The sequence below is a fragment of the Melospiza melodia genome, chromosome 13 (assembly GCF_035770615.1).
Source record: "Melospiza melodia melodia isolate bMelMel2 chromosome 13, bMelMel2.pri, whole genome shotgun sequence".
NCBI lineage: Eukaryota > Metazoa > Chordata > Aves > Passeriformes > Passerellidae > Melospiza > Melospiza melodia.
The window spans coordinates 18468608-18493976 of NC_086206.1; the positions used below are offsets into that span (position 1 = coordinate 18468608).

At 40.8% G+C, this 25369-nt stretch overlaps 2 protein-coding genes across 12 annotated transcripts in view; one reads left to right on the top strand and one right to left on the bottom strand.

Moving 5' to 3' along the window:
- The window catches only part of PLCG2 (phospholipase C gamma 2), a 68579-nt gene extending 51189 nt beyond the window's left edge, over positions 1 to 17390 (top strand). For all 8 annotated transcript variants that reach the window (XM_063168080.1, XM_063168082.1, XM_063168081.1 and 5 more), the window contains 12 exons: positions 613 to 722; positions 1513 to 1609; positions 2536 to 2602; positions 2856 to 3013; positions 5649 to 5751; positions 6701 to 6910; positions 7494 to 7639; positions 8638 to 8752; positions 9942 to 10109; positions 10423 to 10511; positions 13899 to 14083; positions 14861 to 17390. In XM_063168080.1, coding sequence (XP_063024150.1) covers positions 613 to 722; positions 1513 to 1609; positions 2536 to 2602; positions 2856 to 3013; positions 5649 to 5751; positions 6701 to 6910; positions 7494 to 7639; positions 8638 to 8752; positions 9942 to 10109; positions 10423 to 10511; positions 13899 to 14083; positions 14861 to 14903 — 1491 coding nt within the window. In that variant the 3' untranslated portion in view covers positions 14904 to 17390. The remainder of the gene's footprint in view (positions 1 to 612; positions 723 to 1512; positions 1610 to 2535; positions 2603 to 2855; positions 3014 to 5648; positions 5752 to 6700; positions 6911 to 7493; positions 7640 to 8637; positions 8753 to 9941; positions 10110 to 10422; positions 10512 to 13898; positions 14084 to 14860) is intronic.
- A 3814-nt stretch (positions 17391 to 21204) lies between these two features.
- SDR42E1 (short chain dehydrogenase/reductase family 42E, member 1) lies at positions 21205 to 24890 on the bottom strand. Of its 4 annotated transcripts, none has more exons than XM_063168089.1 (3): positions 24849 to 24890; positions 24023 to 24124; positions 21205 to 22813 (listed from the first exon to the last, which is right to left on the bottom strand). In XM_063168089.1, exons 1-3 carry the CDS (start codon positions 24887 to 24889, stop codon positions 21706 to 21708), a joined length of 1251 nt encoding a protein of 416 aa, XP_063024159.1. In that variant the 5' UTR covers position 24890; the 3' UTR covers positions 21205 to 21705. The 4 variants fall into 4 exon arrangements, with proteins under 4 accessions (XP_063024159.1, XP_063024161.1, XP_063024162.1 ...); XM_063168091.1 differs by lacking the exon at positions 24849 to 24890 and adding an exon at positions 24336 to 24378; XM_063168092.1 differs by lacking the exon at positions 24849 to 24890 and adding an exon at positions 24202 to 24313.
- Between the last annotated feature and the right edge of the window lie 479 nt (positions 24891 to 25369).

The window sequence follows — 25369 nt, forward strand, 5'->3', positions numbered from 1 at the left end:
TCCCAGCAAACATTACTTGTCTGTAATTCTTGCAGTGCCTGCCTACTTGCAAATTCTCATGAGAATCACCTGCTTGTAAATTTTGTGACTAATTCTCTTTAGTAATTTTTGCTGGTGAATTTGCATCGCTGCTGAAGCATTTGAGTAGGAGTAAATTCAAGATAAAGGTTTAGCTCATCCTAGTGAAACTTTGTCTTCCCAAAGGAAGTGTGATCAGCAGGATTGCTGATGGGGTTTTGAAGTGGAGGTTTTGTAGGCACCTCAGCCTGAAAACTCCAATGTGTTATAAAAATAGAGGATTTATATTTCACTTTGGGTTTTTAAAAATTTTTGGGTTTATGTTTTCTACCTTAATTATGTTGCAGCACCTAAGAAAGATTTTATTTTTTCATTTTCTTTTTTTTCCAAGCTGATACTTGTATAGTACCAAAGTAGCATCACTTACTTCCACCAATAGATGTCACTCAGGAACTTCAGTATTTTGTTTCTAAGCTTCATAACAACAACAAAAAAAATCCAATCTGCCCTATTTTTTTTTGTTTTAAGATTGCATTATTGATTATTTTCTGACCTGTCCCCTCAGATGACCCCTTTGCTCTGTTTCTCTTAAAGCCTCAGAGAACAGTGAAAGCCTTGTATGACTACAGAGCCAAAAGGAGTGATGAATTGAGCTTCTCTCGAGGAGCTTTAATTCATAATGTCACAAAGGAAACTGGAGGCTGGTAAGGACAAAGATTCCTCCTGGGAGGACTTCTGGTGACTTTCTAGATGGAGGAAAAAATGAGCTTTGAGTAATAGTTTTTAAAAACTGCCTGTTGTCTGATTGGTGCTTATTAACTGCCCTTACAAATCTTTATGCCAGTGTATTAAAAAAAAACCAACCCAAACACAAAATCCCCTCATCTTCAATTCTCTTTTCATGTCTTTTTCATTTTTCTGTCCCACAGCAATAACCTCAACCTGCAGAACCTCCATAGTGTGGTATATCCCCTATTTTTCCCATAATACCTCCATCCTTCCTGAACATTTCTGTTCTGGGAAGTCATTGCAATCATTGCTCTTCTTCTGTCCTTGCTCTGCTAAGCATTTCTCAGGAATCAAACCCACCTTTTTTAGTGCTCTGTACAGTCTCCTTTCATAACAGGTTTTCTTTTTTAGCTGGCTTGTAAATTGCTTGGAAAGCTTGGGGATCTAATGTTTCCCTGTAGTTTCTACAGGGTAATCAACCACATAATAGTGTTTTTAGTACTGGTGGGGGAAAAAGCCTCTTAAGTCATTAATTGCAGTTTACAGTAACTGTAATCCCTCTGAAATCATCTGTTACTACAGTTAATGATTGCTTTGTTAGAGCTCTTAGCTACTTCATCATTTATATTTTTGGTGATAGGCAGCTAGACCATCTAGTGTAGGGTATTAATGACCGATTTCTTGGGGATTATTGCTTCATTAATAGCCTTTTGAAGCACTTTAACTTTTTTTTCCCATTCTCTCTACTTGTCTGTTTAAATTCAGGTGGAAGGGGGATTATGGAGAAAAAGTCCAACATTATTTTCCATCTAATTATGTTGAAGATCTGTCATCTGATAACTCTGCTGAGCTTGAAAATCAGGTGAGGGTAATGGTTTGCTGCATTTCCTTGGCTACCTGCTGAAGTGGAAGTCTGGTTTATACACTCACAATTCCATGTGCTGTGTTTGAGGGAGCAGAATAGAGGGATGAATGCATTCTTCGTTGTTCTCTGCTGCTGAATATTTTTGTCAGGACATCCCTTGCTGAAAGCTATTTAAGGAGATAGAATATCTTGAGTTGGAAGGGACCCCCACATATCTATGAATTTATGATAGCTGAATTGGTGAGGCTTTAGGAGATTCTGGTTGTTTCCTGCTAATAAAAATCATGAACAGTTTAGATTTTTCATAGTATAGACTAAAAAATGTCATGCCTGAAACTTAACTAGTTTTCCTCTATAATCACTGTCTTAATATTTACAAATAAGAAAATTATATGTCCAAACACACCTTGAGTGGTTTTACTCTCCATAATAAAGTTTTTATGCATAAACCAATCCTGTTTGTCAAAATAATCTAAAAAATTTTGGTCCCCTGTCTTGGACAAAGAGCTCTTGAACAAAAGAAAACAGAACTGAACAGTAATAAGTTTTGACATCTTTGGATTTCAAAAATAAAACATTGAATTCTTAGGTTTTTCTGAAGCACTTCCAGTGATTTTCCAGAAGTCTTTGGAGAAAACCACAAGTATTACATTTCCTCCCTCCTGGTTATTGTAACCTTAAGCAGAGTTGAAAAAGCAGCAGTTATGTCAGGACAGGAGCTGCTACAAAGTAGTCTTGTTTTGACTTCTCTCACTGAAGAGATTCTTGTGTGTTTTTTGGATATGAAAACAGGCTTTCAAACATTATGGGGAGCATGCTGTCAGTAAAGCTGAGATTAGATTTAATGGTGCACATTTATTATTTGTTAATGTCCTGTGTGTGTTCACTCAAGAGATTTAGGGTCAGATTTAAATGTTTTTCAGATCATTGAGGACAACCCACTGGGCTCTCTGTGTCGTGGCATCCTGGTGCTCAATACATACAACGTTGGTGTGTATTTTCTGATGCTTATATATGGACTCCTGACCTTTCTGTATTAAGTAGACTCTTTTATTTTAAGCAGGAGAGATTAAAAAAAAAAACCAAACAAACCCCTCAAACCCCTACTTGTATTAATATGGCCAGCAGAATTAATATGTTGAAACTTGGTAATACTAAATGCTGCAATAAATCAACAATGACACCTTAGAAAAAGAGCTGTTGGATTTCAGTATAAATTTCTTGCTATGGTATTATCTAACAGTGAAAATGCCACAAGGAAAACACAAAAAGCCTTTTGTCTTCATTCTGGAACCTAAGAATCCAGAAGATCCATGTGTTGAGTTTGCAACTGATAAAGTAGAAGAACTCTTTGAATGGTACCAAAGTATCCGTGAGATCACCTGGAAAACAGCAGAAGAGGTATTGCTGCAAATTCATCTGTTGTTGTTTTAATAGTGTGCTGTTATAAATTTGCAATAGCTTTTGTCTTTAGCTGCCCTACACTGCTAAATGTTGCTCTCACATGATCCTTCACCCTCTTGCATGTTGCTGTTGTCTGCTCATTTTATTGATGCTGTGCATCTTGTTCCATAACCTCTCTGGGGAATAGTACATGAATTAGCATTTAATGTAAATTGATGTTAACAGGAGTTTTCCAGCAGAGTACTGTATTGCACCCTGCCCCTCAGTGCAGTGTGCTTGCTAGGCCAGGGTGGATACCACTACAATTTTCCATCTGGTCACACTGGTTCATCCCAGTGTTGAGCAGCAGAAGCTCTGATGGCAGACTGTTCTTTTCAGAGCTGTGAATCCACCAGTAAGGGTGTGTGAAATCTGAGCTGTCATTCCCTAAACTCTTCTTGTCCTCTTTGCTAACTCTGTTTTCCAGTGAATGCAGTAGCACTGATAGAGGATTGCTTGGCTAATACTTTATTTGTAACTAATTACCACATTCTGGATTTCCCAGTGCTTCAATAGTAGTATTTCCTAATACTTGCCTAGAGATTCAAGGATTCTGCCTTAGTTTAGCTTCTATGTCCCTCTACTGCCACTGAAAGATATTCTTCAGGGCTTGCTGTTCCTGTTCTGATGCACTAATTTACCTCCCTGTAATCTTTTCTAGTATTTAAGAAGTCTTTGTCTTGACCAAAAAATCCTTACTTTGGCTGTGCTTAAGGAAACACTTTTTCTGTTGCTTTTATTCATCTTTTATTAAGTGGGTGATATGGTAGATAGAAAATGTGTTTCAGTGTTTCATGCTCATGGTGTTTATCTGTCATGTGGAGTGGGAGTGCTCTGAGGGTTGTCCTGATCCTATATATAGCAGACAAGTTGATATCTCAAGCAGAGGACTGTAAATCCAGCAAGGAGAGAAGCAACAGGAGCTGTTGACCTGTTGTTGGGGGAGGAGAGATACAGTTCTTGTGCCAGGCTTTCATTTAGAAGTAAAAATGAGAAAAAGAGAAACACGACCTAAAAGAAGTGCCTCCAAATTGAATGTTTTTTATGCTACAACAATGGCTCTTCAGGAGCCTGGCAGCTTTTTCTCTCTCCGTACAGTTGGAGAAGTATTAAACAGTCTGTGTTCAAAGATGCTTTAAAACCCATTTCTGTCAGTTGGGAGGCTTTTCTCACAGCGTGGCCTCCACAAAGTTCACTTGACAGACTGACTGCTGCAAGGGGAGGGGATGAAGATGAGGAAAGGCCCCTGTTGCCAGTACAGTTAAGAGGCTGAATTTTGGGGAAGGAAAAGGCACAGTGAGTTAAGACTGTGCTGCAATGTGATACAGGGGGATTTTTAAATGAGTTTGGTTTTGGACAATGTCTGTTGTGCACAAAAGATAAAACTAAGCTTCATGTCTCTTGTAATCCCTGCTCAGTACTGACACTTGCCATGCTCCCTGGGGTGGCTGTTCCTTGCTCTCCTGCTTGATTATCTCTAGAGGGTTCTGGCTAGGAATGAGCCCATGCCAGCAAAAAGTGATCTTTTGCTGCTCAGAGCTCTGGTTACTGTTGAGCAATGTCTGGGAACTGTGGTGGATCACTAAGTACAGTGAGGTTTGTACAGCTTTTTCCCAAGGTTATTTCCAAGTCTAAACACTGTATTCCTCTTTCTTTTTCTTTGACTTCACTTTATAATCTTTGGTTCAGTGAGATATTCTGGAAACCTGTGGCTCCCTGGTTCTGATTTTCATTCCTTTTATGTTTGTCGTGTTGGGGGAATTATTTTGGAAGGCTTCCTGACTGCTGCTGCTTCATGATCTTTGGTGCCAAAGCTAGTCACTGTTCAGTATGGGACTCCTCTAACATGTTTTATCCTGTAGCTGCTTCTTGTGCCTGAAAAGCCTCCAGCCCAAATGTCTCCACTCAGGACACGTCCTGCTGCTTTTAGCAGTTCCGAGTCTCTGCTGGCAGGGAACACTGCTCAGCTCCCACAGAGCAGGTGCTTGCAAACGTGGAAGTGGAGAGAGCAGGTTTGGTTCTGGGGATTTAACAAGCTTGCACATGATTTTCCATACAGAACATGATGGGTTTGGTGCACAAATAGAAAACGACATAGGAATGATGCTCAGAGAGTTTGAATTTCACTGTTTGGGAGTTACTAACAAGACTCAAGTTCTGCCAAGGATTATAAATAGATACAGAAACACTTTACTACCCTTTGCATTTTTTCTGCATACATTTGCATTTATATGAGGTATAGGGTTAAGAATGTAACTAAAATTGAGTTGAGTAGAGCCACATTAAAAGAAAAAAAAACGTTGCCAGGATTCCAGGCGTGACTGATCAGGGAAGAACTGAAACCATTGCTTACAAAACAGCACCTTTGTCCCCACCAAAAAAAACCCTATAAGAACATCCCCAACTAAACCTCAGCATTTGGTTATTACCTGTTCTCTGAGCTGGGTCTGAAAGTGCATTACATCTGTGCAAGTGTCTAAGGTATCAGATAGGAATCTGGGCACCAAAGAAGGCTTTCATTAGAGTGCACCCTGGAGCTACTGTGCCATAATACTCAGTGTTCCTAGAATCTAAACTTCGTTATGTTTTCCAGGAGAACAGGAGGAAATACTGGGAAAAGAATCAGTTAATTGCCATTGAATTATCTGATCTAGTAATCTACTGCAAGCCAACAAGCAAAACCAAGGACAATTTAGGTATTGCCTTTAATATTACATCTGATTTTTACCCTTTTGACTACCTTTACAGATGTTAGTTGGGATTTTAGGTCTGAAGATAAAATCTGTCCTACTGGAAAACAAAGCTCTGCTTCACCCAGGCAGTTTTCAATAGCAGTTTGAAATTGTACACCAGGGAACTTGGTGCTGCTCATCTATCACAAAAATAGCTGTCACAATTTTTAATTAGTTAACTAGAGACACCCTCTCAGTTGTATATTCCTTGGGGAAGCTCACTAGTTATATTTCAATTGACTTTTTTGAGATTAAAAACTCTGGCTGAACACTTGTGATTTGTTTGTAAAAACCCTTCATAAATAGGTTTACTGTGCATTTGTTAATTTTACTGTAAGAACATGTTTGCCAGGACTAAGCTGTTGGAATGATGTATGGCTTCATAACATGACTGGGCCTGTGTAAGTGAAGCTGTGGATTCTGACAATGAAATACGTACTTTTAATTCCAGTTTTTTGTCATTGCTGCTGGAGAAGCCAGTAAATGTGCCCTTTTTCTTGAAGTTTCTTTGTAAATGTTTTTAATAAGCTGTCACTGCATTTAAGACATTATAATTATAGTTATTTTTTGAGGCATTGGCTGACCCTGGCTCACCCTTTCTTCTCCCCATTTAGACCCAGGAAAAGATGTCTCATTTAAATATGTGTTATAGTGATCAGAAGTACATTATTAGCAATGATGAGATGAGAACATGACTGCAGGCTCTTATCTGCCCTTCTGTAAAGCATGTGGCAGGAAGGCAATTTCAACTTTCAGGCTTGATTTTCAACCATTTTGCCTGAAAACAGTGCCAGTTATTGCATTAAAGGACAGGGCAAAGCAAAGTAAAACAAAGTCTTGGTGAAAATACAGCATAAATGTCAACTTCTTTCTTCCTTTGGTAATCACTCTTCTTCCTCCTCCCCCTGTGTAGACAATCCTGATTTCAGAGAAATCCGTTCTTTTGTGGAAACCAAGGCAGAGAGCATTGTGAAGCAAAAGCCACTGGAGCTGTTGAAGTACAACCTGAAGGGGCTGACTCGTGTCTACCCCAAAGGACAGAGGGTTGACTCATCCAACTATGACCCATTTCGCCTCTGGCTTTGTGGCTCCCAGATGGTGGCTCTGAACTTCCAAACTCCAGGTAATTTTCCCTTTGAAAAAGAATCGAATCCACCTTCTGTGTCACTGTAAATGAGCCCCTTTATGGCCCTTCTGCCTTCTAATCACCATCCTAATTATTTGAACTTCTCTGCAAGAAGCTGAAGAAGTTTGAAATTTGGTTTTTCATGTGTGGGTTGCCATCCAGAGCTGGGCCCCAGAAATAGATCTCCAAAAGCCCTATCTCTGACCCAGCTGCCCCCAAGCCGTAAAAGATTTATTTCACTTTCATCTCTTGGTGGAAAGCAAGCAGATATATTTCAAGTGAGTTTCAGAAGAATGAATACAGCCAAAGGAAGGCTGTATTCCACTTCATGGTGAGGGCCAGCTAGTTTGTGATACACTGATAGGAAGCTAACTGGGATGGAGATGGGATTTTTGGGATTGGAATTGGTGAAAAATGGCCTGTCAGGTTCAGTTACTGAAGGAACAGTGTCTCCCATCTTTCCAGCTCCTTCTGATGAAGTGGTGACCAGAAAGAATTGCAGAGAGGAGCCATTAATCTGGTATTTCCTTAGCTTTATTCCAGGCTATCTTGTGCTGTGACTGTTTAACTCTCTCCCCAGATAAATACATGCAGTTGAACCATGCCTTGTTTTCCCTGAATGGACGCACTGGCTACGTGCTGCAGCCAGAGAGCATGAGAAATGAGGAGTATGACCCAATGCCAAATGACTCCAAGAGGAAATTGCAGATGATTATGACAGTTAGGGTAAATCTCTTTTGTAAATTATATTTTTTACAAGTCATAAATCTCTATAAAACTAAAAATAAAGCTATTATGTTTCAGAGCAAGATCTGACAGGTTGTCAAAATACTGTTTTTAAATGTCAGTGTGTGAGAATAAAACTAACTTCACTGGTTCCTGAAAAGAAATACATGTTTTTATCATGCTAATGAAGAACATGCTATAGGACTGAAAACACAATCCTGGGATGATTTTGTGTAATTGCTAATAAATATATCAAATTAACTAACTTGAATTTCCAATCAAATGAGTTCTTAGTAGAAAGGTCCTATTGGAGATTGATTAGCAGCAGACTAACTAGTTCAGGGATTTTGAGTGTGAAAGAAAGATAGTTATAATGAAATATAGAAACTAAACAGAAAACCTAATAAGCTGATCCCCCACTTCATATTTAATGCACTATGACTTAATCTGAATGTCATTCTCATTTTTCTTCAAGAGATGAGTTTATGATTGGAAAATGTTGCCATCTTGACTGGGTGCCAAACAGGGCTGAACTTGTTTCTGTTTTCAATTGCTATGCAGTAAGACAGGTTCCTTAAAAGTATTTTTTCTGAGAAAGAAGAAACACATTAATTACTCTTCACTACAGTTTAAAGGTGAGGTAAACAGGGCCTGTGAATGCAAAGCAGAAATGTCTTGAAATGGGTATGTAATAAACACAGAAGAAAAATAACAGAACTTGTGCTCCGGGCTTGGCCTGGAGCTGCACACTGTGTGTAATGAATGTCAGCTACATTGTCTTTTTTTTCCGTACAATGAAAATCATTGAGTTACCCAGACTACTGGAGAGGTTGTTATTGTTGGCACAGATAATACATGCAAACGTATTCAAGAGAGAGAATGTGTGCTTTTCCATGTTCTGGATTTTCCCCCCCTCTTGCTCTGTAGGCTACCTTCTGTTAGCAAAAATGATATCAAGTTTCCTTTGGAGGTGGTTCTAATTTACAGTTGCTTTGCAGGTTTTGGGTGCTCGTCATCTCCCTAAACTTGGTAGAAGCATTGCCTGTCCCTTTGTAGAGGTTGAAATTTGTGGGGCTGAATATGACAACAGCAAATTCAAGACAACAGTTGTGAGTGAGTATCTGTGGGTTTCTGTGTTGCAGGGATATGGTTCTACTTCTAGGGTACTTAAACAAAGTGAGCAGAGGATGAACATTGCAGGCGGAGTAAGTTAACTGTAGCTCTAGACTGATGAGTCACGAACTCTTGTTCTTTTTCTTATCATGGGGCCTGTTAATTTGAGAAACTTCAATGTATATCAAATTTAGAAAAAAACAGTACTATTGCAGTTTGGGGAAAAAAAGAGACCCATTCTGTTATGTTGTTGCACATGCATAAGTTTGTGCCTTTGCATATTTTAAAAAAATACTGTCTTGGGAGTGCCTCCAACAGTGCTAGTCAGTTCCCAAAAGTCTGGCCCAAATGGGGAGTTGCTACTGTGAGCTCCAGACTGTGTTTATTTAAACTGAGGTTCTGAGACTGGCACCCCCATGGAGGCAGCACTGTAAAATATTTTAACTTGAAATGCATTAGAAGTTTGATCAAAGCTTAGTCCTGGGGAGTTCTGGATAAGGAATGTGTTTGTGTGTGCATGAACTTAAGTGTACTGAAATGGGCAATATTTCAGCTGCTTCATATTTCACCATTTCATGCTTATGGATGCAACACTGTTCCTCTGGTAAAAAACAGGCTCTGGTTATGATTATCCAAACCAGTGACACCAGTGGAAAATAACCACAGCATCAGGAGCAGAATGTGCATTGTGGCTCCTCAGTACTTCGGAGAAGATTATTATTTAAACTTTCTGTGAGAAGTGACCAAGAGTTTAGAAAGCAAACTTCCTGGCTGTGTCACATAAACCAAATCTTGGTGTTCTGTGCATAACTACAAAAATTGGACCAAGGTACATGAGTCTTCCTAGAGCTTTTCCTGCTTTCTCTTGGATATGGAACATGAGGCTTATGAATGTGAGAAATTAATTAGCTTTTTCTTCTCTTTACAAATACATGTCCTAGGAGGTTTTATATGTTTGAATACAAATAATAGCTTTTCTTCATGGATTTTCATCCCTGCCAAGTTTCCTCCCACCCCCACCACCAAGTAAACAAACACAAACTTTCTGAAGCAAGGTTACAACGTGAGACAGATGGCAAATAGGATTTTTGGGCTTCTGTATCCCTAGAAAACTTCCTGGGATACACACTCATATGTGAATGAAGTGAAATTATTGCTTCATACTGCAAATGTTTCCTTTTCATTACAGATGACAATGGCCTTAATCCAATTTGGGCACCTTATGCAGAGCAAGTGAGATTTGAAATTTACGACCCAAATCTGGCGTTCCTACGCTTCGTTGTTTATGAGGAGGATATGTTCAGTGATCCCAACTTCTTAGCACATGCCACTTTTCCCATCAAAGGAATCAAATCAGGTGAGATCAGCAGCTATAATGAGGTGTTGTTGAGCATTACTGAGCTGTGCCTTCCTCTCTGATGCCAGACTCCCTCCTGCCTGGCTGAAGCTCCTTCCTCTGGCTTTACTTTTCAAGAGCATGTGAAATCAGGTGTTTCTCAATTTTGCCAGTCTTGCCTTTTGCTTCTCTGCAATTGCCATAGTAGAGCCTGCTCTCAGCAGAGGAGCATTTGAGCACTGAAGAATGTTCAAAGTGTGCACCATTTCTATGACTGCGAATTTCCCCTTGATGGATTCTGTAATTGCCCTTTGTTTTCCTTCCCCTGGCCCAGGTTTTAGGTCAGTTCCTCTCAAGAATGGCTACAGTGAAGATATAGAGCTGGCCTCGCTGCTGGTGCACTGTGAGATGCAGCAAGTTCTGGTGAGAAGCTCTGGGGTTTGTTGTGTGCACTTAGGGTGTCTGTTATCAGTTCTTTGTGGGAACCAGGAACTGAGGATTCAGTTTTCTCTTCTGTGTCTGATGTGCTGTTGTCAAGCATTTCTTCTGCAGGTACTGGGGAACACAAATAGTACAAATTGAGTTCCTCTCCCTCTGGGTGGACAGATTACACGGTTGTTAAAAGAAATAACACACAAACAAAGCCTCATTACCTCCAATAGTTTTTGCTGTAACAGCATGGTCGTTGTCTTTCCTTGTTAACTGACTGATGCCATGCAAAGCTAGCTAAAATCAGCTTTGGTTTCATAGATTAATCTTTTTGTTTTTAAAGGTCCTACATAAAAAGAAATCACTTCAGCAGTAGAAGGTAGTAATTTCTCCTAGTATTTCATTAAAATAAACAACCCATCAAGTAGAAGACCTATCTGGTTCTTAAAGAACTGCTAATCTCCTCCTTTTAAGCCTCTCTGAACACCTACTTGAAATAGTAGTATTTTAAAATACATGGGGGAAAAATAATGATGCTCATGAATCCAGGCATTAAAGCAGCTGATCTGTGAACAGTATTTGTTGGTGTTCCAAGGGTGCTGCTGTATATGTTGATTTGTAGGATATTTTTCAGACTCTTTCTCAATAATATATTACATAATTTAAATACACTTGTGATATGATGAAAGTTTAAAGATGCTTCTGGGAAGTGGCTATTTCAGGGTGCTTTCCAGCACCCTTCTGATTCAGAGAAAAAGAAATTTCAAGTTCTTATTTTTAGTCTGTCAAACCATTCAGGCCCACGCTGCACTTCACACTAGTGACATTATTTTCCTGATTGAAACATCAGCTTCTGTGAACTCAAAGTCATTTTGTCTGTGGAGGGACTTGTACCTGCAGTTGCATACGCTGAACTGGAAATTTCTAAATTCAGTCCCACTGTTCTTCCCAGAGGAGTGGAAGCCTTTTTCAAACATTCTTTGTGGAGGTTTTTATGAAGCCCCCTTATAACACCTGGTGTAAAATGACAATGTGTGCAATGACAGTGTTTGAAAGCTGTGGTAGGTTCTCTAAGTTCCTTCTGTGGGCCAGCCAAGGGATCTGAGAGCAGGAGAGGGTCAGAAGCTGAGACTAGGGATGTGTGTGTGTGAAGAGGAGACCTGTATCCTTTCAAGATAATATTTAAATTGCTCATATTTCAGTGACTCAAGTCTCATAGGGGAGGCCTGGTAAATTGCTGGTTCTGGGCTTGATCCCTTAGAGAAAACTGACAAAGTCACCATTGCCTAATGCTGAGCATGGACATCACTTGTGGATACATTGCAAACCCCTCCTGCTGTGGTTTCTCTTCAGGAATCCAGATCATTATTGCCTGGGGCAGGAGCAGCTCTCAAATGTTGTTCATAGCAGCAGTCTGTCCCCCAATCTGTCAGCACTGACTCCTTTGACAGGAGCACATTTCACACTCTAGAATCCCCTTCTGCTTGTCAAGCCAAATGAAGATGCAGCTCAGCTCGGTATTTTTACAATGCCTCGTGGCAATGCAGTGCAGGACAACTTCCAAAAACTTCCTTTTGTTTGGCAGCCTGCAACAAGCCCAGACTCACCACAGTTGTCAACTCTAGAACTTTTGCCAGGTCATTCATGAAGCATCAGAAAACATCAAGGCTTCCTCTGTTCCTCTGCTTCTTTTTAAGAAGTCATGGCCTTCCATAAAATAATGACATTTAATAACAGGCCTTCCAAAAATAATGCCATTTAACAATATCTGCTTATATACAGAGCCCATCTGCATGTGCTTGGAGATGAAATACAGAATTGTAATGAAGAATTACAGATGGCTGTGAAGTTTATCAGGAATAGTAAAGCAAAAACATTTTAGACATAAATATACACATTTGTGAATTATTATGTGGGGCCTTAGTTGCTGTACAACTTAAACATGTTTTTTGATGTTGTAGGAATCATACTATACTGAGGTGGTTGTTGCACTTAAAGGCATGTCTTATTTGCTTGAAAATTGATTTACTTCCTTCAGAAAGTGCATGTACTTCTTCAGCTTTGTCTGACTACAGTCAGCCTCAATGCTATATATGTTCTTAACTTCAAGATTGAAGTGGACATCTTAAAATACAATTTAAGCTGTACCTTTGTGGATACATTTATTTACAGGAACTAACCACTGTACATATGCATCTTGATGATTACACCTGCAAATTGATAATTAGCAATCTGCATTTCTTTTGTGATTTGGGAATACAAAGTTTCCTACCCCTTTACAAACAAAAATTAAATAAATTATCTTTAAGTCTTAATCAGCAGTATAGCAGTGAGGCTGTTTCAGTTGCTCCAACCCATGCCTGCAGAGGAATGTATTTCAGGAGGTAAAAAGGGTTTAGGAAAGGATCTTGTTGCTGTAACTGAAACCTCTTGGGTATGTTGCTAAGCTATCAATTTTCCTAAATCTGTACTGAATGCAGAAAGAGGCATTCTTATTAGTATGCTGCCTCTGAAAATGTTTGGATTTATTACATTTATTGATTGCATGTCATTTCTTGTAGAAGGAGTATCTTGTTTTGCTGCTGATGTGAAAATTAAGACTTCAGTCCTGCCAGTTCTGTTCCCCACTAGTAACTCTATAAAGAGGCAGCTTTTGCATCCAAAGTTTTGAAGTATTAAAATAATTTGAAGTCCTAAAGGGAATCATGATGATTGCTTATGGTTGTAAAATATTTTGAGACCTTCTACTGTGGGCCACAATAGAAACTCAGACCTACTCAGTTCCTTTGCAAGTACTGAATTGCCATAGTCACATAAAAATACAGGATCTGTCCTTCTTTCTTGGTACATCTGAGTATTTGCTGCTGTAAGGGGTCCTATTTACCAGTCAGTATTTTGACCTTTAGTCTACATTTCAACAGAAAATCCCCAGGATTGTCACTTTGTCACATGATAGGCAAATATGATGGAAGAGCCAAAACCTAAACATTTAAAAGTGTATTTTTAATATTATTATAATCTGATAAGGCATCATGATGCACTATTTTCTGTTCTTTCCTCAACAGACTATTAAGGAAAGATATTCCAATAGAAGTGCTTAGATACACAAATTTTATGATCTGTGCTAGAATGTCCCTCATGCCCCTGTCAGAGGGTATGGCTGGTCTTACTGTGGGGCTGAGGGTTTCTTTTAGTGCTTTCTAAGTTAGTTTGTTTCCAGAAACATTCTATAAACATCCAATCAAACTAATTTTATAAAATGTTCTATGCAGTTTTAAAATATGGTTAGGAAAACAAACTCATCCCCCAAACTCTGCTGGTTCTGTATCATTTTGGGAATGATTTTTACAAATCACCTTGATTTCCAATGTTCCTTTGAAGGAAAGTGAAGAGGAGCTTTATTCCTCCTGTCGGCAGCTTCGGAAGCGCCAGGAGGAGCTGAACACCCAGCTGTTCCTCTATGACAGCCACATGAACCTGAGGAACCCCAGCAGGGATGCAATTCTGAAAGAATTCAACGTCAATGAGCACAAACTACAGATTTATCAAGAGACTTGCAACCGCAGGTGGGTTGATGATCATTCTCCTTTCCAAGGCAGCTCTGTCTAGACAGGATTTATGGTAAAGAAACCTCAGCCATACCAAAGGGAGCATCTACAGAGTGGTGAGGGTAGAATGAGCTCATCTGGAATGAGAAAGGGCTGTGGAGAAGCCAGGCTGGGCCTCAAGCCACTAGAGGCCAGCAGAAGCTGAGGAATGTGTGCAGTGGAATCTCAGTGGCAGTGATCACAGTGACACTTGTAATCCTGGCAGGTTTTATATCCCTCTCTGCTGCTCTCTGGGAGGAAAGCCTGGAAGTATATACAGACAAATAAATAAACCTCTTCACTCTTGCTACACTATCAGAGTTATGTCCCAGGAAATGTCATGCACATATGAGATATGTGGGAACAGATACACAAAGCACAAAAGATAAAGCCAGTATTGAGTTGTAACAGCACAGCATTGTCAGTTCAGTGTCAGTGCATTATCCAGAGCTTAGGGGAAGGTTCCTTCTCCTTTGCTGCCACTTTTGGCTGGGTGTGAGGGAGATAGAGGGAGGCTTCATGTACCAAGGGGAAGTTTTGAATAGATCTCAAGACTTTAAATATTCTTGCTCTTTTTTGTGTGTGCTGAGCAGCTGTGTGAATCACTTATTTACTCCCATTTATTGAGGGAAAAATTTCAGTACTTGTTGCTGATACATGACTTGCCACTGGTATCCAAGTACATTGAATTTGGTAGACTGTTTTCCTGTGAGAAATCCTATTAGGCTTGACTTTTTCCTTTTCTTTTCCCTTAAGATTAAAGGAGAAGAAAGTCAGTAACAGCAAATTCTACTCTTAGAGCCCATCATTCTTTGATGTGTGCTTTATTGTGCAATTCAGGAAGAGATGAATTTATCCTGGTCATCCAACTCAGTGACGGTCTCATCAGACAGAATGACTGGAAGAAGAGAAGGAAGAGGAAATACGGATTTCCTTTATAATTTTTCTTCTAAGGAAAACTGTTTTAATATCTAATAATTTATATTCTGTACAAAGCATACCCTCTGTGCAGGCCAGAACTTCTGTGTATTCAAGATTTTTAAAACTTGAGGATGTGTAGTTGGATGGACCTCACTTCTCATTATCAATACCTGAAGTACAAATCATCTCCTGCATGTGTGTGCACAGGCACAGTGTCACAGATAAGACAGTCACAACAATTTGCATGCATGGAATCACACCACTTCCAACAACCTGGCTCCTCAAGATTAACTAGTAGTGAGTTTTTAATTTATTAAATGCTGTAAAAGCACTTCTACACCAGCATTGTCACGTCATGTATGTTACAATCCTCAAGACAGCAGATTGTGCTGCTGATACTGTATAAAATATTTTGGGCAGCTATTGTCTCTTATTAAAAATTTTCTGTTACATTTTCAAGAACAAGATAATATTTTAATTTTGTTGAAAGCAAATACCCTCTGTTACTGTAGTTGTGTTTTTCTTGTTGAACTCCCTTTAAAGGTTCAAGAAAGGAGCAATGTGTGAACCTCTATTCATAGCCCCTGTGAACTTCTGTTCACAGCCTTGAGGCACTGGAAGGAAAAATTTTAAGATATGCAGTAAGAGATATCTATTTGTTTGCAGAAAGGGAAGGTATTTAAAATTCTGAGGAGCACTTACTTTTGTACAGTATCATTTCTGCAAATCCTTTCAGCTGCTAATGTGCTTAGAAATGAATTTTTAAATGAACTGTCAATTTTTAATCTTGCAATCCTACATAGACGATAGTGGAATGATAGTGTTCTGTAAATGTAGACTGTTTTCCCAAAATGTAACTAATCCAAGAATGATAGTGTGCACAAATATAGAGGTACATCCTTCTGGTGCCTTTAATCAAATCAAGAACATGAAGCTGCAGATGAGAATACTTGTTAGATTAGCAAGTGTATTTTCCTGCCAGAGCAGAACTAAAGGCCTTCGATGGAATATTTAACAGCAGTTGTCATCATTTGTGTATGTGTTGGTCCTTTGTGCTTGTGCTGTATTGTTACCATCAAATTTCTGTTTGTTGTATCTCTACATGGGACGAGTTTTGCTATCTATATTCCCAATTTCAGTGTTCAAATGTGTGCAGAGGAGCTCAGTTTTTGGAGTGACTGCCTGAGGCATAAAATACTGCTTCCACAGAGCTGTACTTCTGATCACAGAGGACTTGCACGGATTTGGGATTCATGGCCTGATGCAGCTGCCTCAGCAATTTTCAGTTTCTCCTGCTCCCCGTGCTGTGAGTTCTGTTGTTTCAAGAGGCTCTTAATTGATGCCATTGTGCATTCACAGATGATGGTTTGAGGAACCCGCTTGAGGCTTTAGCTATTCTGCAAAGACAGTCTTGTCTCAGAGATGAAAGTGTTATAATAGTGTATCCCACAATGGGGTGGCTTCTGTAAATCTTTTATTATAAAGAAATTAATTACTAATCACCCAACTGAAAACAGAGAAAAGTTAAAGGCAATTCTCTCCTTTTCATCCTCCTTCCTGAAATCAGTACCCAGCTGTGATTGACCTGTTCAAGGATTAGATGGGTGTAAACCCTGCTCAAAGAAAAAAAAAAATCAACATCAGCTGTGGATTTGGGAGGTGAAGCTATAACCTAGACTGCTGTATAGAGCTGGTTTTATCTTCATTATCCAGGTGTGGATTGTTCTGCCTGTCAGAATTCTTTTTAAGCTCAGTTCTAGAGCAGACCCAAGCAAACTGTCCATTTGTCCTGGCTTCCTTCACTGGGGTGTGTATTCCTGACACAGCACAGCCACTGTGTGATGGACACAGGAGTGAGTCCCTCACGCTGCTCTTGTGCAAATATTTAAGAATTAGCTCATTTTGTAGTCCTTTGAAAAGTGCTGTGCACATTCTCCACTCATGCATAATGTCAGGGGTTATAAGAGCCACTCCATCAGTATTTACGCAAATGCATTTTGTTTTACGGTAAAACTTTTCCCCAGAATATGGTGTTACACTGTGTGCAGAATGAAAATACTGCAATGAGTCTTCTGCTGACTTGCAAGTGGTGGGCAAGGCTATTTTCTAACTCTGCTCTTGGTTTTGCACTCTGTGTTTTATCTGCAAGACCTCACCTCTCAGTTCTTCCTTGGGGCAGGCTCTGAGGCAACTTTATCACAGTTGCAGCTGTTTGAGTATGAAAGTAGGTTTGAATGTGTGTGCAAATTTTTTTAATCCAGGAGGGAAAACATTTATACATTTTTGAAGTTAACAATTGTTAAATTGTTATATTCTTTTAAATCATTGAAATAACTTATTTTAATAAAAAATTGTTGATATCTCATGTTGATGTGAATGATGCCAGGTGCTTTTTTGTTTAAGCATTGTTTTGTTGAATTTCATTACTTTTGCCAGTCATTTGAAGCAGTGAGTTCTTACTGAAGAGTGATCTGCTGGTGTGGTATGGTGTGCTCTGCTAGAGGTTGGAAGAAGGGCATTTCTGTGTTTTTAAGATGAACTGACTTAGAGATTGTTTCAGTAGACATGGTTATCATGGCACTTCCTCTGGCTCCAAACACACGAGGCAGAAGGAAAAGGTCAAAGATCGAGTTTAACTTGTGACTCCAAACCAACCTTTTTCAGTGAGAGACAGATACAAACTTTGTGGTAATTTGGAAGGACAGTAATATTGATGTTTACAAAAAATATTTATCAGAACACGTTCTGCCTGTGACATTGCTGGGAGAACTGCTGCTGGGTGGGTGCACTGTCTTTATGTGGTGATTTTTTTAATTGTTGGGAGTCTTGGGAACAGATTTTTTCTCATCTTTTGATCAGAATTGTATGCATATTGAACATGAATCCATATGAGGTGTCTGCAGCCCAATTCTTCAGGAAGGTCATTAAATCAGACAAAGAGTCTTTATCACCTTAGTGAGTATTGGAATGCATGAGTTCTGGAGTCTAAAAAATTACTACATTTAGGTGTTTTGTTGCCTGTATTGTCACGATTTTCTGCCCCAACATATATATATATTTCTCTGTTGAAAGCATTTTGTTAGTTTTGCAGTTCTTTAACCTCTGAGAAGATGTGAATTGTGTACCATCCATTATGTTTGAATTCTCCAGACCAGCTGGAAAAATCTGAATGTGGTGTGGAAGCTGAAGTGCAGTGGTTGAGATCTGTTACAGTCATGTGTCAGCATTTTTAACTGCAGTCCAACTAGTTGCTTTGTTCCAGACTGAAATTCCCTTTATAGCCTCAGAAATAGAAGTTAAATATAATGAAAATTACAGTTCAGAGATGAATTTGTCTTCTGATCTATAACAGCATTTATAAACATTCTCAGCTATTAGTTTTAAAATAATTTAAATTAAATTAAAAGCAGTTGAATTCAATGCTAGTTTACATTTTTAGCTGTTACTCCAGCAAAAACGAGAATTGTGAGCTTGACTAAAGTAAAGCAGTAGTTCCCCCAACACTTCTGTACTCCTGAATTAGTTTAATCCTCAGATTCTTTACAATATGTGTAAATTATCAGCCTTCAGGACCCTTTTCTCTGAAGAGCACATAGTGAATTATTTAATACGACACTGCACTTTGGAAAGTATGTGGAAATCAGTAATAAATAGAAACAAAGGGACATTTTGGTTGGGTCCCTTAGGAGAAGGACTTAGAAAAATCTGGTTTGATTAAGCATCTAAAATAAATATATTTAAATGCACATGAGAAGTATAAATTTTCATGTATATCTTGCAAATTTGTACCTTGAAATGCTGTGTCTGAGGTGAAGTAGCTGACCAAGCATTCTTAAACTATTCACTTTAAACATCAGCATCATCCTTTATAGTGAGGCACCTATCAATTGTTCAGTAATTTTGAGGACTAGGAAAAATTGAATCTGAGCTGTATTTTCATTCTGCTCTTCCAATTTTTAGGTGCATTTCTGGTAATTCAGTTTCAGGAAAATAGGTAAGATGAAAATTTGAAAAGGGACACAACACTTGAATTAGTTACCCTAATTTACCCAGATATTCATGCATGAGGAGTAATGATAAAAAAAAAAAAAAACAGGAGAAAGGAGAGAGAATTCTTGTTGTAAAATACTTCAAATAGAGCAGCTGTGACTGTCTTTACAGGGATGAATTTTCAAGCAATTTTAGAGTATCTTTTTAAGCCACAGACTGCCTGTTTTCCTTTTGGAAAGAGTAAGTGTATCCTTCACCTCTGCTGTGGTCAGCACTTAGGTTTTTTTAACAGCTGGAGCTGATTGATGGGGAATTAATCAGTGCTCTGAAGATGGCTCGGGGTGTGTCCCCACATTAATCCCGTGTGCTGGAGCACTCTTGGGCCATTGGGACAAAACAATTCCTCCTGCTCTGTTATCAGGGTTCTGGCCTTGACTCCCGGCAGATGAAAAGCTTCACGTGTTGAGCTCAGCTCCTGCAGGACTTCTGGTATTTGGGGTTTCGTGGGGCTTTTTTGTCTTGTCAGGAGCTGCTGCTGTACCTCAAACCTGACCAGGGCCTGCACCTCAGCTGGTATTGACAGTGTGGATTTAGGATTCTTGGCTTAAGGACCCTTCCATAGATGATTTTCATAACCCCACCATTGAGATAATTATAAATAGCAGTAGCTGAGCTTTGCTGAAAGATGACAAATAGCAGGGAAAATTCCTCTGGGGCACAGGAGTTCAGTTCCCTATGTTAAAACCATTTTTTTAGAAGACTTGACATGAAGTACCAATGCTGTTTCTGTGCAACAGGCTTGTGCAATTTCTTCTACATTTTGGTTTTGTCTTCTGCTGGCATTAGAATTTTGTAATCTATTTCTGATAACACTGTGTCAAAGCCAGAGAACTTAAAGGGGAAAAGAACAAAGTGGTTTCCACTTGAAAAAACAGAGCTGTTGGAAAGAGAGCATCGGCCCAGTGCTTTCATGAGGTCATGGATGTCTTTTTTCTGTTTTATTAAAAAGAAGATTTTTTCTTTCTGCAGATGGTGTTGTATATTAATGACTCCTGGAGAGTGGCCCCTGTGCCATCAGCGCTCAGTTGGAGACACATAAGCTCTTTATAAGAGAGTGCAACACTCCTGCTACAGAAACAGCTTATTTGCTATTAGAGAGGGGAAAAAAAGTGAGTTCTCTCTTGAGCTGTCCCTCAAGCTAAGTATTAAATTTAGTTTCTTTCATGGTGTACTTACTGGTAGGAGAATGAGGGAGAAAAGTAAGATCTTAAGCATAAAAATACAAAAAGTTATCAATAGCGTGGGCTGGGTTTTATTTTTAAGGTAAAATTATCAGGAAGAGAACAGTAAAAAAATAATGCTGTCTTTAGTCACCATGGGCTGTAAAAATCTAAGCAGGGGTGGCTGTGGATTTCTAGCTTGGTTCCTCTCTTTAGGCCTCTTGTTTTCTGAGAATCCTTTAACAGTGCAATGGAACTGCTCTGCTTCTTATTCATTACTTCCCCATTTTGGTTGCAGCAGAGTTGAACAGAAGTATCTGGAAGTTACTCTTAATTTAAGATCAGTGTAGCTTCAGCAATTAAAATGGAAAGACCAAAGTTTAAAGAGAAGTTTTAAATTCTGTGAGGATTCTGCTTTTATCAAGGGGTACAGAAGCTGCAATGCTGATGAGTTAAGGGAAAACAACTTTGTGTTTAAAATTTGAGCTGAAGTTTCTCAGTTTATGTATTAGATTGGCAGATGGAATTGCATGGGACAGCTGTGACCTGTACTTTTAGTCTTACCTTCTAATCTTGAAATTCCACAAAATTATGAGTTTCCTTGTAGCAAGTGTTTATCTTCGTATCACAAAGCTGAAAGTCTATTTAGATGGTGTCAGGTGTTAAAGAAATATTATTAATGGCTAAAAGTGTTTTAGAAATAGTGCAACGTGAACGCAATCGCTCACCAAATGTCTTTGATGAATTATTTGTTTAACCACTCAATAATGCTGGGAAAAATCATAGGTTTTATTTATGAATGCACTTTCAGCTGGCTCATTCATTTTAAACAGGCATATTTTACTGTTAGAAAAATCTACAAATCTGTGGTGCTTCAAGCACTTTGTGGTAATTTAGATTAAGCATGGTGCATTTTCCAGAAATGTCATTAGATCTCAGAGTTAACTCAGGAAAGCACACCAGAATGTATTCATGTAAAAACCTCATTTATTTATTGTCTAGAAGTTTATCAGTTAATCTTGGTTAGGCATATATACACCCAAGCTGGGAAGAAGAACTGGGGTTTGGAATGAGATCAAAGAATAACTTTATTCTCCTCTGGATCATGTAACACAAACTCTTTAGGAATAAAGGGCAGGGATCAGGAGTAAAATCCCATCAGGAAGGAAGAGTCAGCCTAAGGACATTTGTTCCATTCACTGTATTGTGCTGTTGTACCCGAGAGTAAAATGCTGTTTGCAGTAATACTGAGCTTCATCTTGTTAGTGATCTGATCAATTTCACTTTGAAGAGAATGAATATATAAAAAATGGCACCTTTTTACTCAGCAGTTCCATTCCTTGGGGATAAAGCTGTTATTTACCTCAATCACACAAGTATGTATTTTTAAAAAAATCTTTTATTACCTGTCTGTCAAAACCAAGAGTAAGCAGAGAACATAACTAAATTCTGTCCTCAGCATTTCATCTTTCAGAGTGAAAATGTCGCTGCAGATGGAAGCCAGGAGACCAGCACAGCAATCAGCAGCACAAGCAGTCCTCCATCCCTAACCAGGTGCATCATGGTGTAATTTCTTGGCTTTGATCCACATCCCTGGGCTCTAAACCACTCCACCACTTCATCCAAGTTGTACTGCTGGGGCTCATAGCCCAGCTCCTTCCTGGCCTTCTCCATGCTGAAGTAGTGTGTGACACCAGTTTTGTAAACCTCTGTGCGAGTGAGGAGGGGCTGGAAGTTATAAACGTGCCCCACAAGGAAATGAACTATTTCGGTAAGGAATGCAAAAAAATAGACAAGGGAGAGGGGAAGGCGCAAGGTTGGGAACTTGTAACCCAAACCTTCCACCAGTGGTCGGAAAAATTCAAAGTTATTGACAGGCCTGCCATCAGAAATGAAATAGGCCTGGCCTGCAGCAATGTGCTGCTTGCTGGCTCTGAGGGCCTCGGAGGCAAGGACGTGAGCCTGGACCAGGTTGTCCACGTGTACAAACTCCACCAGACTCAGAGGGTCTCCATAGACAAATTTAAACAGTCCCCTTTCAATGTAGCTGACTATTCTTGGCAGGTGTCTCTGCTCCCCAGGCCCGTAGATCCCTGCTGGCCGCAGAGCACAGGTCCTCAGGACACCTCTCCCATTTCCCAGCTCAGCACCGTTTGCCTCCAGCACCTTCATTTCAGCTAAAGATTTCGTTCTGGAGTAGTGATCAGGGTGAAGGTGCAGAGGTAGGTAAGGCAGAGACTCATCCCCATTTTCTATAATCTGGCCTCCAAATATCACATTGTAGGTACTTGTATAAACCAGGCTGGGCACTCCCCTGCTCTTGCAGGCCTGGATGACATTTTCTGTTCCTTTCACGTTAACGTCTTCTATAAGTTTTCGGTTCAGCTGCTCCCTGCCAGACATTCCATAGGAAGCGATATGGAACACGCAGATTACATCTCTGAGAGCTTCTTCCACTTCTGACAGGCAACAGATATCCCCCTGCATGAACTTCATTCCCTCTGGCATGGTTTGAAGGGGCTTCACCACATCAAAGAGGATCACATCCACTCCCTTTTGATATATGGCACAACCTAAACTGAAACATGACAGAAACCATGAGTTAGGATATGGCACCGTGGTGCATGAAACATCTCACCTGGAAGGGGGAGAAGACTATTAACTGTTTTTATGCTGATTATTTTTCTGGTGGGAGTCTTTTAAATTCTCAGCCCCCCACTACAGGGAATATTCAGCTGTGATAGTTTAGGTACTGAACTGATTTCTCACATTCCATCAATACTCGGAGAAAAAGAAAAAAGAGGGAGAACTGCTGTAAATGAAAATTCTGAAGAGATTAGCAACAGCAATTTTCAAACATGTGACTATTGCCAAATATTTTTTATAAAAACAAGCTTTACTTGTTTTATCTTACTGCTTTTGTACCATCCCAGTTCTGGCAAAACAACAGGGTGGTCTTCGCCATTGTGTTCAAAATTTACAGAGGAGTGGGAGAGAAGCTTCTAAGCTGCTATGAATGCTTTGCCACATGTCTGCATTTCACTCCAAGTCACAGGTATTGACACAAAGTGTAACTCTGGTGTTTCTCTTCCCCTTTCCTACATTTTTGTATGTCTACTGTGCTTTAAGGGTGTGAGAGTGGAGGGAAAAGCCAAGCAGAAGTCAGATAGGCATCTCCTGAGAATTTTTTTTTCCTTCCCCTGACTTGAAATTGACTTTATTTTCTGGTTCTGACTGTGATCTCTCTCCCTCTGTGAGCAGTTATAGTCTAGGGCTCAAAATAGGATTTTTTCTTTACATGGGCTGCAGCAAGGGAAAATGGATTCCACTGATATGTGCACCTTATTAACAACCCTAATCCTAAACCACCACTGTTCATGAAAGTAATATATTCTTGAGAGTTCAGCTGGAGTTGTTAACCTGTAGAGCTAAGCATACGTGTAACTATTTGCAGGTGAAAAGAAAACAAGTGTAGGCTTGTCCTTCAGAGCGGGCTGACGGTGGTGATCCCAGCCCTCTACAGAGGTGAGCACACAGGTAAATAAATGTCTGCCAGGCAGCTGCTGCCCGACATTTGGAAAGGGGATAACAGCTTTACTTACAGCCTCTGGAAACAGAGTGACTGAGGTTGTTTAAAACTGAGACCCCGGGTGAACCAGAAGATGGGAACACCTGGATCAGGTGTCTCAGGCCCACAGGTCTCCCTTTTACAGGTGGATTTTGCTGCCTCCCCAGCAGCAACCTCTTATATTTATTCCTGTATGTATTAACTATTTAATGCACTAACCGGAAGCCAAAATAACCCCCTCCTCCAGTAATGAGGACTCTTTCCTTGGCAGCGTTTCCTTCTTCCATCCTCCTTCCTTTCGCACCGTGTGCTGGAACTGACCTACAAAACACACCGCAAACACACCCATAAAAACCAGTCCGCGTTTACCATCGCTGCACATTCCCGTCCTTATTCACCGCTCTCGTTCGCGCTTTAATTCCGGCCCTTCCCCGGGGAGCAGGAGGCGATTCAGGGCCCGGATGGCTCCCAAGGGAGGGAGGGAGGCCGTTCCCGATGAGGGAGCGCCGTGCCAGCCCCGGGCCTCCCGTACCTGCGGCGCTGCCGGCCCGGCCCGTCCCTGCCGATTCCCGGGGCGGCGCCGCTCCCGATCCCGGGAAATGGAGCCGGGCGGGGCGGGGGCGGCCCGAGATGGCGGCGGGAGCTGGGCCTGTGTTGCTGTCAGCCTGTGCTGGTGTGGATTTCTCTGCCGGGCCGGTGATGCTGCTGCCCTCCCCGCACAGCCTCTGAGATGGGGGGCTCGGTGGTGAAATCGGAGCCTGCCCCGGCCCGGTGTTTGTACCGCAGCCCCCGGGATCGATCCGGGCTGGAGCAGCAGTGGGAGACGAGCTCGGGGATGTTGGTGGCTGGGACCTGGACCTGCTCCAGCCCTGATCCCTCATGCCTCGGCCCTGATCCCCCCATTCCCCGGCCTGAACCCCCCTTACCCTGCCCCTGATGCCCCCGTTCCCCGGCCCTGTAGTGGCTTCCCCGGGCTGATCCCCCCGTGTGGACACCAGGGAAGGGGGCAATTCTGCCTCTCTGCCCCGCTCAGGTGAGACCCCACCTGCAGAGCTGCCTCCAGCTGGGAGAACTGGGATTGTTCATCCGGGAAAAGAGAAAAGTTGTGGTCTTCCAGTAGCTGAAGGGAGCTCAGAGGAAAGATGAGGCAAGACTGTTTGCGATATATGTAGTGACAGGACAAAGGCGAATGGCTTCACGCTGAAAGAGTAGGGCTAAATCAGATATTAGGAAGAAATTCTTCCCTCTGAGGGTGGTGAGGCCCTGGCATGGCATGCCCAGAGATGCTGTGGCTGCCCCATCCCTGGCCTTGGAGCAACCTGGTTTAGTGGAAGGCGTCCCTGCCCATGGAACTGCATGATCCTCAAGGTCTCTTCCAACCCAAACCATCCTGAGATTCTCTCAGGAGGTGCCTGCAAGTGTCACCCCAGAGTGTGAAGCTCTGCAGAGGTCTGGGACACTTAAGAGGGGCTGAGGAGCCCTTGACTCTTGTCAATTTGGGTGGACATGAGAGTTTCTGGACTTGCTGCTGAACATTCTTCATGGGAAGGGCTGTCAAGCGTTGGA